Here is a 14,015-nt window from a genome sequence, read left to right as displayed (position 1 = left end):
TATACATAGTCAAATGTTAATTATAGAAGGATAAATGACATTGAATTTTTAAAAATTAAAGTTTAAAATAAAAGAAACAAAAAAAAATTATTTGATTCAAATATTTGATTACTTGACTATTATCAAATAAATATTTACTTGAACCAAATAATTTTTATTTGAATTAATTAAATTGTATTCGAACCAATAATTTCTGAATTTGAATTAAATACCATTTAATTGATTCACTGATTATTTAATACAAATAAATATTTATTTCATAATATAGTCAAGTAATCCAGTATTTGAATAAAATAAAAATTTTTTTTTTTTCAACGCATGGTGTGAAAATAAATATAATAGGTATAGATAGAAAAGAAGCTCTGCTATATATTGACGAGTATAACACCTTTTCTTTTTGCCTACGCGTCTTTTTTCATGCATAAAAATCTTTTTATCGATTTATTAAAGACGAAGTAAAAATTTCCTTAAGTTGGAAAAAGAATAAAAAAAAAAATCTTTACATGCATATATAACGGTGTGAAATATGTTTTATTATTTATACACAACACGTGTAAACAATTGTGTATATATTCTTCATATAGAAACAGTTCGAGTATAGTCTAGAATCAAGTTTGTGAAGTCTATCAAGTGTGGTAAGCATGCAACTTGATGCTCTTAATAATAACACTGGCAGCATTCTCTAGACATAGAGGTGTTAAGTCTAATCGAAATTCGATGTATATATATATATATATATATATATATATATTTTTATTTTAATAAAATTTGTTATGAAATATATTAAAAGTAAAAAAAAATTAAAAAAGACAAAAAAATAAACATTGAATGAAGTTAAAAAAAAAATAAACTTAATAATTAATTAAATTGATTTTTAATTCATTAGACTATATATAAATTTCAAATGTATAACGTAAAATTCTTTCATTCATAAAAATTCTGATCTCTTAATTGAATATAAATTCAATTAATTAAAACCATTTAGGCAATAACTGTCAAAGTATTTATCAAGCTTACTATATAAAAAAAAAAAAAAAAATTTTTCTGAGAAATTCAATTTCACACTCAAAATTTAATTGTCTATGTATTTTTGTGTGATCAACATTTAAAAGCCTTCTATACTCCTGACATCGAGATATATACTTTTGAATGAAAATAACAACTTTGACTCACGATAAACGGAACATAAAATCTCCTCAACGTCGCGAAAGTATCATTTAGATTCATCGCGGTCGAGAAACTTAGAATGTTAATTAGATTATCTTTATAAGCGTGAATAAATGTCAGTTATAACTTACACCTGACGCCCGACAACATTCTACAACTGCGGCATATAAGAATCAAATCTAACATATATATATATATATATATAATATTATTCACATGATTATTGCTCTTATTATATTCATGGATTCAGTCAAAAGAATGTTTAATAATAATTCTTATAAGCATTAGTGTATTTTAATGTACGATAAATTAATTATTATTCTACACATAATTACAATTTTTATATATATACTTTAAAATCATTTACATTTTTATCTTATCATTATCTTAAGAAAAAAAGAATTAATATTATAAAATGACATTTTTCATTTATTTCATTTCTTATAGCTATAAAAAAAAACACATTAATTTAAATAAAGCTTAAAATTTAATGTTCAAAAAATTTATTCTCGTTTTTATATTAAATTTAAAAAAAAATTGTTGATAAATCAAGACTTGAACTGCTTTTATAATTTAATTTCAATTCATAGATGTTTATGTAAACATCTACTTTCTTTATTTCAAAATTAATCTGTCAATATTAACTCACTATTTTTATTTTTAACATAATTTAACGTATATTTTAAATTCTATCGTTCTGTGTAAATATTACCGTACTCTATTGTAAATATTTACATACTGGTATTGTTAATATCGCTATATACTGTATTGTAAATATTTCCATACAGTATTTTTAAAATTACTATACTGTATTGCAAAAATTATTACTATCTTGTATACACTTGATTATTTTATAGTTTTTATTTATTATTCCCATACTGTATTGTTAATATTGCTATACTATATTGTAAATACTTCCATATAGTATTTTTAATATTACTATACTGTATTGTAAAAATTTACATACTGTATTACAAATATTTCCATATTGTATTTTTAATATTACTACACTGTATTGCAAAAATTACCATTACTATCTTGTATAAATTAGTATAGTATTTTATATCTATTATTCCCATACTGTATTGTAAGTATTTACATTCTGTATTGTTAATATTGCTATACTATATTGGAAATACTACCATATAGTATATTTAATATTATACTATAATACTGTATTGTTAATATTGCTACACTACATTGCTAATACTATTTTATCAGGATCAGCGATATATATACCAGTGAAACTTATAGCTGTTTCACAAATAAAGTTTTTTTTTCAATGTAGTTTATTTCGTCCGCAAAAACAAAATTAACTCAAAAATTAAAAATATTAACATACGAAATTATGAAAAATTGCCATATAAATATTTTTAACTGATTTAATTTAAAAATATAATATTTTGAAGAATCTTAAAATAAATTTAAGTTTACTTTGTATATATATACTTTGATAGTTATAATCAAGTGTGCCATAATATACTTTAACTATATTTATACATATACCATGTTCAAGTGTTAGGTGAAAAATAAAAAAAATAAAACATCTTAACACTTCTTCTCGTAGAGGGATTATAAATTTTTCATCGAAATTACCTCGTTTATTCGCGCTTTACGTTCCCCAGTATTACCTATTCCTTTTACGATCGCGCGCAGTCGCTGCGTCATAAACATCCTACCTGTTTTCGATAAGCGTTCACCATCATTCGATAAGAAGACGTCTTTGTAAATATTTGCATTAAAAATGCAATATAGTCATTTAAAACAAGAATTTCTCGTGAGCAAGCAATGGCAACCCGCGATAACCGTTAAATTGATAATATCACACACATATACGCACACACAAGCACCTTTATAATTTAATCATAACAATTTTTATGCGTATAAAAAAATATACTTTCACAAATAGACTAGCGAATGTGTGTATATTTTAAATAATTGACTTTAAAATACATTTGATTATATGGTCCATTAAGAAAAACCTATCTTTTATTCATTGTGCACGTTTAATTTGATATACCTATACATTATTTTTAAATTATTAGGAGATTTTAATTTTCAATTTGAATAATCATACTTTATATTTTTAATCCAATTTGGTATATATTTTATTTTTATACCTTAGAATTTTCAATATTACACCCAGGAAAAAGATTTCTTTGATTTAAAGAAACCAATTTTTTTTACTTGTTTTCTTTCATTCAAAATAAAATTTTCTTTGAAACAAAAAAAAGATTCTTTGTTTCAAAGAAACTTTTTTCTTTCTTTCTTTCTTTCTTTGAATGAATAAAGAAAGAAATTTGTTCATTAAATCAAAGAAATTTTAACATTTATATATAGGGTCAAAAAAACATTTATTTGAATTAAAGAAAACATTTCTTTAAAACAAAGATAATTATATCTTTGAATCAAAGAAAAATTTGTTAAAGAAATTGATTTTTTTTTGAATCAAAGAAATATTTTTTTCTGGTTGTATTTGCGCACAAAATCAATTTGTTTCGCTGTGATTCACAAGTAAATTTGTCTTGAATGGTCTTATCATTTATCTCCTTCCGTTTTGGTTTGTTTTGAAGGGTCCTATTTTTTGCAAAGATATGCATGTGCCGTATCCTGTCAAAAATCAAACCCTTCTTCCCTTCGTCTTAATCAAATGGATCTAAAGGTATTTAAGTGCTGATATAACCCTTTTTTTGAAGAGTAAATTATCTTTGATTCGCACTTACATATTTACTGACATATAGGCGAGCTGCCTTATTCAGCAAACCTTTCACACGCACAACCGTGTGCGCCACCTTGTAATTTAGGTTATCTTACTCCTCTTTAAGTGTGGCTGTCTTCGCACCCCTCCTTTGATTAAACTGGTATATAAGTAGGTATATCGAGTATATTTATAATATATATATATATATATATATATATGCACATATAAGGGAGCAGCCTCGCATGATATTAATTACATCACCAATAATTATTGAAATCAATCAAGGAGTGATAATATCTTTCACTTTGCGGCTCTTAAATTATATTGATGATCATGATCTTTATGATACTGTGTGTTTATTATTTTCTTTTCAAGATCGCACAAAAATATTTGATAATTTTCTTTGAAATATATTAGATTAATTACATTAATTATTTGCTTCCTTTAACTTTTTAAATACTCTTTAAGTATTAATTAAAAGTAACTAATTTTTCAGTAAAACCTTGGCTGAATTTTTGCTTCTGCAAATTAGTAAAAAAAATAACTAATTATTACACTGTAAAAAGAAGTATATTTTAAGATGTTTTGGTAGCGTTTTCAAGATATCATTTTAAATATCTTAATATCTAAAAAATGCAACCAAATATTAAAATAAGATACTTCTTTGTAAAAAGTAACTAATTTTCAGTGAAGCGCGCAATAACGTATGTATGTATGTATGTCAAAACTAATAGAATCGTGAATTTCGAAAAGGGATCAACTCTGAAAACCTTAAGATTGATTTTCACATACGAAAATATGACACTTATGCGCTTTTTCGAGTTGTTCAAAATTCACGATTCAATTGCTGAATTACCAAAAATTTTTAGTTAATTTTCACACAACCTAAAAGTGAATTTAGCTAATAATTAGTTATTTTTAACTATAAAAGATTAGTAGAAAATATAATCAGTGACTAAATTCTTGTTGGCAAATTAGTTATTTTAAACTAATTCAAAATTTAGAGAGTATATGTTGCAGCTATAATACAGAAAGTGTCTTACAGCTAAACATATAAACATAATAATTTTCTTTATGTATATACATATTGGAAAACCTATATATACTCATTTATAAAGGGGTGGTTTGTTTAACTTATAACTTATACCTAAGCCGTATTTGCATATGTGACGCTCCACGAAAGAAGGGACCTAACGTGCTTTTGACTTAAGGTTCATTCACTGTGTCATTGCACGGTAAAAGCGAACCTTAAGTCAAAAGCACGTTAGGTCCCTTCTCTCGTGGAGCGTCACATATACACAACATCTTTACAGTATGATATAAAAAATTAAGTAATAGGTATATACTCGCACATTATCATGTGAACAATTGCATAAGCTATTAATTAACTAACATAATCATGACACATACACAACAAAATTATAAACCTTGAATGCGCAAATATATTCGATATTAGGGATATATATACTAACAAAGAATCTCGTCAATTTTTAATCATTTCGTTTAAAAAAAAGAAACTTATATATTGTAACACAAATAAAGCCTATATATACTATAGCTTTGAACTCCATAGAAACAATTATTTTAATTCATATTTTTATGAATAATTACTTGTTATTTGATAATAAATGTCAAAATTATCTTTGACTCAAAATAATAAAAATCATGATCATTTTGAGTGAAACTCAAAATAAGTCGAGGTTCATTTTTGCTGCACGCACTGAGAGAAAAAATTGGTTGGGGTTATCATTTTTAAGCATTGGTTAAAATTATCTGCAACAAATAATTTATCCAGGGTTTTTTCTGTGATTGGCAGAACGAAATTTTGTAGTTGTTTTAGTTTTAGTATAGTTGATTCAACTAAATTTTTTGTAAACTGAACTACTAATTATTAACTTCATAAAAAGTGGTTAAACACACAAAATTAAACTAACTAAAAAAGTAGTTACTTTATATATAACTATACTTTCCAGTCAACAATCCAACATTAGTTGAAGATCTCAAATTTTTTTCAGAGTATACCTTACTAACGAAATAGTCATGACTAACTAAATGGTAACAGTAAATCGTTATTTCTCTCAGTGTACGCGTATCAAAATGATCCAGATAGCCGGATCATTCTGAGCCCATCAGTTAGCGTTTTTACTGTTTGATAATAATGAAGTTTTTCAAACTATATTTTCATTTTATTTATTAACGGGTCATGCCCTTTCATACACAAGTATTCTTAAATCTAAAGTTATTTCTTTAATAACATGTATTAAGAAATTATAGTTAGAAATGGCTAGAATGGCTGTATTACTAATTAAGATCAAGTACATGTCTTCGTAGAAATGTGGTGAATCTTGTAACATTATTTATCAAAAAAATCAATTTTATTCAAAAGTCGATTAGCCTCCCTACAGATTCTATTAATCATTTAATGATATAAATAATTTGTTCTATGAAGTGATTCAGAAAACAGTGAATAATTTCTAGATATACTCTAGATGGAACATTGAAATTAATCATTGCCAATAATGTTGGGCATTGTATTAAACTGTTTAAGAGTTTATACAAAAATATTAAATCAAGAAACAAAAATCTGGATATCATCAAAGGAATGTTCAAAAGGACCTGCGCAAATTGCTGTATAGTCATGAGTGTATCTGTCAAAAGGTAAATGAAGTAGTTGTCTTGCTGCAAAACGCAAAAATCTGTTTTGCACTCGTTCAATTCTAACTTTATTGATTGTATATTATAGAAACCCAAATTAGAGAGGCATACTCCAATATGGGTCTGACAAGGAAAAAATATAAAATTTTAAGTGTATTCATATTGTGAAAAATTGATGCACATCTCATGATAAATCCCAATGATATATTCTTAATGCTTTAGAAATTATCTCTGCAATGTGATATTTAAATAACATTGTAATATGCATTATTCTATTACTTCTGTTACTATAAGTTATTGTTAAACTTTCTTTTTATCGCAGTTATAACTACATTAACCTTTTAGAATTAGTATATATATTGTAGTAATTTTAAATGCTATAAATAAAACAATATATACAAATCATAGTTTTTAGTAAACCTTATGGTTTATAAAATTGGATAAAAAAATAATGCAACAAACCATCAATCATTGATGTTGGTTGAACATTGAGCTGCTGATGATGATGTTGTGCATGTGAATGATGTCGGGCAGGATGCATTTGTAACAAATGAGATCTTGTTTGTTGTTGTGATAAAGTTGGAGATGGTGGTTCCCAAGGTCTTGTCACTGTACTACTTGGTGGTGTATCTTCATCCTGACAACAAATCTTTCTTGCTGCTATTGTTGAATTTGCAACATTACCAACAACAACATGTGCATCATTATTGTTATTGCTGATACTATTGTTATTATTATTACTGCCACTTTCATTATTGTCAATTGTTGAAGTTCTAACAGCGGCCGTCGCTGGACTTCCACTACCACTCCCACTGACACTAGCACTTCCAATTACATCAATAACCATCTCGTTGATAACTGCTGCCGATTTGGCAGTTCCCGGAGGTGTTACAACACCACCGCCAATCATCATATCACCACCAGTCCTTATTTTTTATACCCAAAAAAATTTATCTATTCCCATCCATAGTCAATATATTTATTTTTCAAATCAAAAACTTGCAAAAGTTTTAAAAACTCATATAAAAATCACTAAAATGCCAAGACACTTCATTCTATAACTGATTTCTGAATAATAAACACCCAAAGATATAACAAAAATAACTATTATGTGACAAAACACCAAAGTACGCAAGCGCAAATATAAAGTGGGGCTATTGATGCGGAGAAGGGTTGATTTCCCCCCCAAAAAAAAAGAAGAACAAAAAATAATTCAAGTGTGTTACAACAAACTATAGATTTTCAGCCGGTGAGCACCCGTGACTGCTCGCGCTCCGCCGGATTCGAGCGGATTGGCTTCCGTTCAGCGGTTCGAAGCGCACCCAGACTGCCTGCCCTTTCCCTCCCCACTTAAAGGATCGCCACCCACCCCATTTCTTTTGCTCCCGGATGGGTACCCCGTGCCCCACCTTTAGTGCCCTAAAGCATATTGGCCACTGCGCACGATTCTCCCCGAAAGGTGAGATCAAGATTTAAGAAGGAGCTTGTCGTGAGGAATTATCGCTCTACTTGGTTAAGTGCTGTGTGTGTGTGTGTGTGAAAGATTGTTATGCCCCCCCTCAAAGGGGTTAGACACACATAGGGAGGAACCCCACCGCGAGAAAGGGCATCACGCGCGCACCACACTGCGCATCACGACTACTTGTGATACGCCCCCCGCCCACCTACCATTACCAGACGATCGACCAATTGGGTAACCTCTTGAACGCCCTCTTTATCCATCACCCACTCATCAAACCCCCCTCCCCCCCTGCCCCTAAGAACCAACACCCGCACTATGTATTGGTTCTGTTCTAATGTATTTGTACATATATGAGAAACTCATTTGCAGTTCTTTTCCTTTTTTTTATTTTCCATCTTTGTCTTTCATTCTTCTACCTGCTTTTTTTTCGTCTTCATTCCTCCTCAGAACTCAGTAACGTTACAGGCAATTAATCCCGGAATCGGATGTCAATCGTTATCAAATCGAGTCCGTATTTCTCTGAGAAGGCCGAGTGCGCTCGCTTATATGCGGAAAGCAGTGCATAAAAAAAAAGAAAAAAAAAAACAACACAACACACATCAGGATAATGTGCGAAGACGTGGAGGTTATTGCCTCTTTGATAAAATGAATGAAAAACCTGCTATATATATATAATGAAGCATGTCAAACAGAACTTTTTTTTATATATATAAAATACTTAAAATAAACTTAAAATCACACGCTCTTTTACAACAGGATGCGCAAAAAAATATCGATCTCTCTCTTGCACTATAGAGTTTAGTATATATGCATAAAATATTTAATATATATCACACTGAAAAAATTGTATTCTAAATTCAACTATATATACCTTCTTGGCGCCTATTTAAGAATATTTTCCATGCATTTTATTCTTACAGTTAGAATATAATATTCATTAAAATAAGAAACACTTAGGGCCAGTTTCACCAACTCAGGTTAAAGGTTATAATCAGCGATTAAAGCCAATTTAACCGCTCATGATTGGTCGGTTATAAGGATTTAATCGCTGATTAACTTTTAACCGCAGTTGGTGAAACTGACCCTCATTGAATTAAATTTTTTTTTTATTTTTCTGCAGACTATTTCATTAATTTAAGAAGTGTTATTTTTATATTTTAAGAATATTATATTCAATAACTGTAAGAATAAAATGCATGGAAAATATTCTTAAATAGGCGCCAAGATGACATTACTCTTAAATTTACATTGATGAGAATTACGATTGGTTGTACTATAACGATTTCGTTAGTAAGATTATTGTTGCTAATTTATATATTAGTTACTGTTACCATTCAGTTGTAGTCAGCCTAACAATTTTGTTAGTTAGGGTATAACTAATTAAATTGTTATTCCAACAAACTAACTACAGTTAAACGAACTAATAAAATAGTTATGCCAACCAATAAAAATAGTAACCACTATTAATAAATTAACAGCAGTATAGTTTACTAACTAAAAATGGTCATCTCAAAAATGGTAATCCTAACCAATTTTTTCTTTCAGTGTAGAATGTAAATTTAAATTAGTGAGATAACTATATAATGAAATAGTTGTAATTTAGCAACAATATATCACTTCAGTAAAATTTCCACTGAAATTCAGTTATATTTCACTTAAAATAAATAAAAGTATTACTGATTGAAACAGTTAAATCTGTTTTACCGATTCATGATAATGCAGATTCCATATAAACTGTTTAAATCAATAATATACTTTTACTTATTTTCAGTGAATTTGTCACTGAATTTCAGTGTAAAAATCTTACTGAAATGATTCGCAGTTGCTGAATTCCAACTATTTCATCATAGTTAACACAGAAAATTAAAAGGCATTAAAATAAGCTGGAACACTTATTATTTTAATCCAATTTTGCTTATTTTTATCCATTTTGGTATTAAAATAAGCAAAATTGGATTAAAATAATAAGCGTTCCAGCTTATTTTAATGCCTTTTAATTTTCTGTGAAATAAATCTCATCAATTTAAATTTATAGAGAGAAAAATTAAAAATTAAATTTTATTACTCAGAAAAAGTTTTCTGTTACAGCAAATATTGCTCGTTAAAATAGAGACGTAGCAAATAAGTATTATTGCACTGAAAAAAATTTATTTGATTCAAATAATCGATTACTTAACGATTATCACAAGCAACAAAAAGAATAAGTATCTTATTTTAAGATGTTTTGGTATAGCATTTTTACGATGTTTAAGATGTCATGATGTGGTGAAAACCCTACCAAAACATCTTAAAATAAGATATACTTCTTTTTGCAGAGCAAATAATATATTTATACTTAAACCAAATAATTTTTATTTGAATTAAATAAATTCTATATTTATAGACCGCAATAATTTGTTTATTTGAAACAAATGTACCAATTAATTGACTCAAAAAAAATAATTATTAAATATTCAATACAAATAAATGTTTATTTGTAATAATTATTTAATAATTAATGCAAATAAATATTTAATAATTGTCCAGTAACAGATTATTTGAATCAAATGAATTTTGTTCAGAGAGCAAAAAGTTTATTGACATCAAATTTTTGTTTGTTGTTCTAGTAATTATATTATATATTATATAAATATTTTAAAACTTTTATAACTTTTTTAAACTGTATACGGTTGTTTCTTTGTTTCAACAAAAAGTTTGAAAGAAAAAATTCTTGTTCTTTCCCCGTCGCTTACAATAAGTGTATATATAGTTCTAAGTCAAAACTTTATATATATATATATACTTTTTGTCATACACAAAACATCATATCAAATAAATATTTATTTATATATTAAATAATTATTATTTGAATCAATAAAATGGTATTTGTTTCAAATAAAGAAATTATTGGTCCAAATATCTCTATGTTACAAATACAATTTATTGAATTCAAATAAATATTATTTGGTACAAAGTAAATATTTATTTGATAATAGATAATAATTGTTAATATAAAAACTTTGATTTGATCAAATATACCTAAAGCCGGCATAATTATCTATATTATATAAAATATATATATATTCCTTTATTATATATATATATACACAAGTGTGTCTAACTGATCAACTTTTGTCCAGGCTTATAATCCTAATATATATAAGTGATTATCAATTCCTACAGCTGTTCAACGAAACTGAGGTGTATGTAAATATTTGCAAATAAATTAAATATGTTGCAGGTGTATTTTAAATTGGTTTACATATAACACGAGTTATTCATTTCTCAATTAAATATGATTTTAATATGTTATATTCATAACGCCATATAAAACAAGCTTTTAAAAAAAAGAGCGGACTAAAATTCTATTGAAGTTAAAAGTAAAATTTTCGAAGAATTTAAGATAAAAATTACCTGATTTATTCCGGAATTTATCGCCTCATTGTCCCAATTGAAATATTTGTATTTTGTCTCTTTCATGGATTCTGTGGAAAAAATAAGCATTTTTTAGATCGTAATAATATATATATATATATATATATATATATATATATATATATATTAGTAATAAAATTATAGAAATAATAATTCTTATTAAAGTTCGAAATAGTTTAAAATGATTATAAAATACTTTATTCTCTTTTGAATACCTATATATAATAAAGTTATAAAAATAGTTATAGTGAATATTGTTGACTAACTATTAAAATGCATTAAGAAAATTATTAATATATAAATACGCACGAGTTTCTATACTAGAAACTTAAAGTTATAGATAAGAGATATTATAAGAAAAAAAAAGAATAAGGGCTGGACAAAAGTGACGACCACCATTATATTGTCGAAGGTAAAAGTAGTCAAAGTAGTTGTTGTCACGCAAGAATATGCTAACTGGTAGCCATTGTCTATTGATTTCAAGTATGCTAATGGTGTCGGATTAAGGAAAATGGCGCTCTAGGGGTGAGCGTTGTGCGCAAAATGCAATCCCACGCAACTATAACAACCCCCTTATATTCCTCTCTCATGCCGCACATATAAAATTACCAACCAAAATCAGATGTTTCATGGACAATGGAAAATTTACAGCTGTATGGTCAGGATAATTGAGTGTTGTCACACACCGACATGAATTGATTGGTACTTCATGTTTTATATATATATATATATACGTATATGCTAGACAAATCCTACAGACGCACGTTATATATAGAGGCATTATCTTGTTATGGAGGGTGTATATATATTCAATAATTATATATGTACAGTATAGAGCAATACTCAAATTAAGTAGTCTCTATCCAGATACATTCAAGTTTAACTCGATCAAATTTTAACAAATTGAATAAATACTGAAAATGATAATACTGATTTTAAGGAATAATAATTATACTGAACCCATATTTTAACTGTTTGTAAATAACTAAACCATAATGGATTACGAATTAATCCAAACCAGTAGTATTTAACCAATTATATGCTCTTTTTTAAGTATAGCCAGAGTCTAATGAGCAATTTACAATGACAGTTACAATGACCCAAATATTAACTATATATATTTTGACTACTCGATTAGCATCCACTGGTGTATATGCGGATAACGCCATTCTGCATGGCTGAACTGTGGCAGTAAAATATAGGAAAACTGGAAATAATTCTAAAACATCGAATTATTTCTTTCAGTGTTGTATTTTGGAACCAATACTGAAATAATTCTGTTATTTTGGTACAGCAGTATTAAGCCAGAACTGAATTGATTTGTCTATAATACTAGGGGAAATCAGTACTAAACTCTGGTACCTCTTTTGATATTGACATACCAGTACTGATGCAGTATTTCTGATTAGAAAACAAATAATTTTAGATTAAATTTTGACAGATGCTAAAATTATTTGTTTTCCAATCAGAAATACTACTTCAGTACTGGTATATGTCAACATCAAAAGTAGTGCCAGAGTTCAATACTGCAGATTTCCCCCTACGCAAACCAATTTAGTTGTGGCTATATAATTACTGCATTATTTCAGTACCGGTTCCAAAACACAACACTGAAAGAAATAATTCGATGTTCTAGAATTATATTTCTAGTTTTCCAAAAAAGCTATATTTTACTACCACATGTTCAGCCATACAGAATAGCGTTCCATATATATATATATATATATATATATATATATATATATATATATATATATATATATATATATATATATATATATATATATATATATATATATATATATATATATACATTAAGTCAACTATGAATAACCTAATTTTATCGCCAGTTCAAAACAAAACCATTTGAGTGCTTAAAAAAGCAAAGCATTATTTCTTTCACTGAACGTTATTAATACATTTAATATCAGTGCATAGTATTGTAATTTGGATCAACATTATCGCAGAAAAAACCTGAACTCAAAATGAGTTTCAGTCTCAATTTGAAGTGCAACAAAAATGAGTTGGCCCCACGTTCTAGGCTCACTTTTCTTGCACTTTAAACTGACACTGAGACTTCAGATTTTTTCTGCCATAGCATCCAAAAATCATCTGAACTTTTGGTAACTTTATTTCGAAACAAATCTTTATTTATCAAAATAATTGTTATCTCGACAGTCACTATACTGCTTCAATCCCTGCATTTTTGCGATACCATTTTTTTAGGTGTTTTGTAAATCTCAATGCTGTGCCCAAATTTGAAAACCAGGGCCATAAATTATTCTTATTTCAAGATCAAAAAACTAACTATAATTACTCCTCTATTATAACTAAGTAACAAAATTTAGTTAATTTTTTTTTCATAAATTATTAAAGTACCTAATCCTAACAAGGGGGGGGGGGAAGGGAATTTTAATTTATCACCCTTAGAAATAGGTGTGGCATATGAAGTCCTTGGTAGGGAGAGGTTTGCTATTGGCGAAGCCTGAAAACAGTTTATCCATCAATCGCCACGCCTACAGCACGCTCCACAGTACTTATATACGTAGTTTACAGGAAGTGTTACAAAAGCTATCGCACAAGGCTAGGCTAATGCCATTAAGGTACCTGCCTACT

The 14,015-nt window shown here is 27.6% G+C and overlaps 2 protein-coding genes across 3 annotated transcripts in view; one reads left to right on the top strand and one right to left on the bottom strand.

Annotated features, from left to right (window-relative positions):
* Window positions 1-7,854, bottom strand: part of LOC127284445 (paired box protein Pax-6-like) — a 30,558-nt gene extending 22,704 nt beyond the window's left edge. For both annotated transcript variants that reach the window (XM_051309882.1, XM_051309883.1), the window contains exon 1: window positions 6,986-7,854. In XM_051309882.1, the coding sequence (XP_051165839.1) occupies window positions 6,986-7,436 (451 nt within the window). In that variant the 5' untranslated portion in view covers window positions 7,437-7,854. The remainder of the gene's footprint in view (window positions 1-6,985) is intronic.
* LOC127284444 (ecto-NOX disulfide-thiol exchanger 2) overlaps window positions 1-14,015 on the top strand; it is a 135,204-nt gene that overhangs the window by 87,300 nt on the left and 33,889 nt on the right. The window lies entirely within an intron of this gene.

Source organism: Leptopilina boulardi, unplaced genomic scaffold (assembly GCF_019393585.1).
Source record: "Leptopilina boulardi isolate dan_hultmark-lab unplaced genomic scaffold, ZJU_Lbou_2.1 LbouV2_325, whole genome shotgun sequence".
Classification (NCBI taxonomy): Eukaryota; Metazoa; Arthropoda; class Insecta; order Hymenoptera; family Figitidae; genus Leptopilina; species Leptopilina boulardi.
Note: the sequence above shows the minus strand (reverse complement) of the source record. Positions and strands in the feature narration are given on the sequence as shown.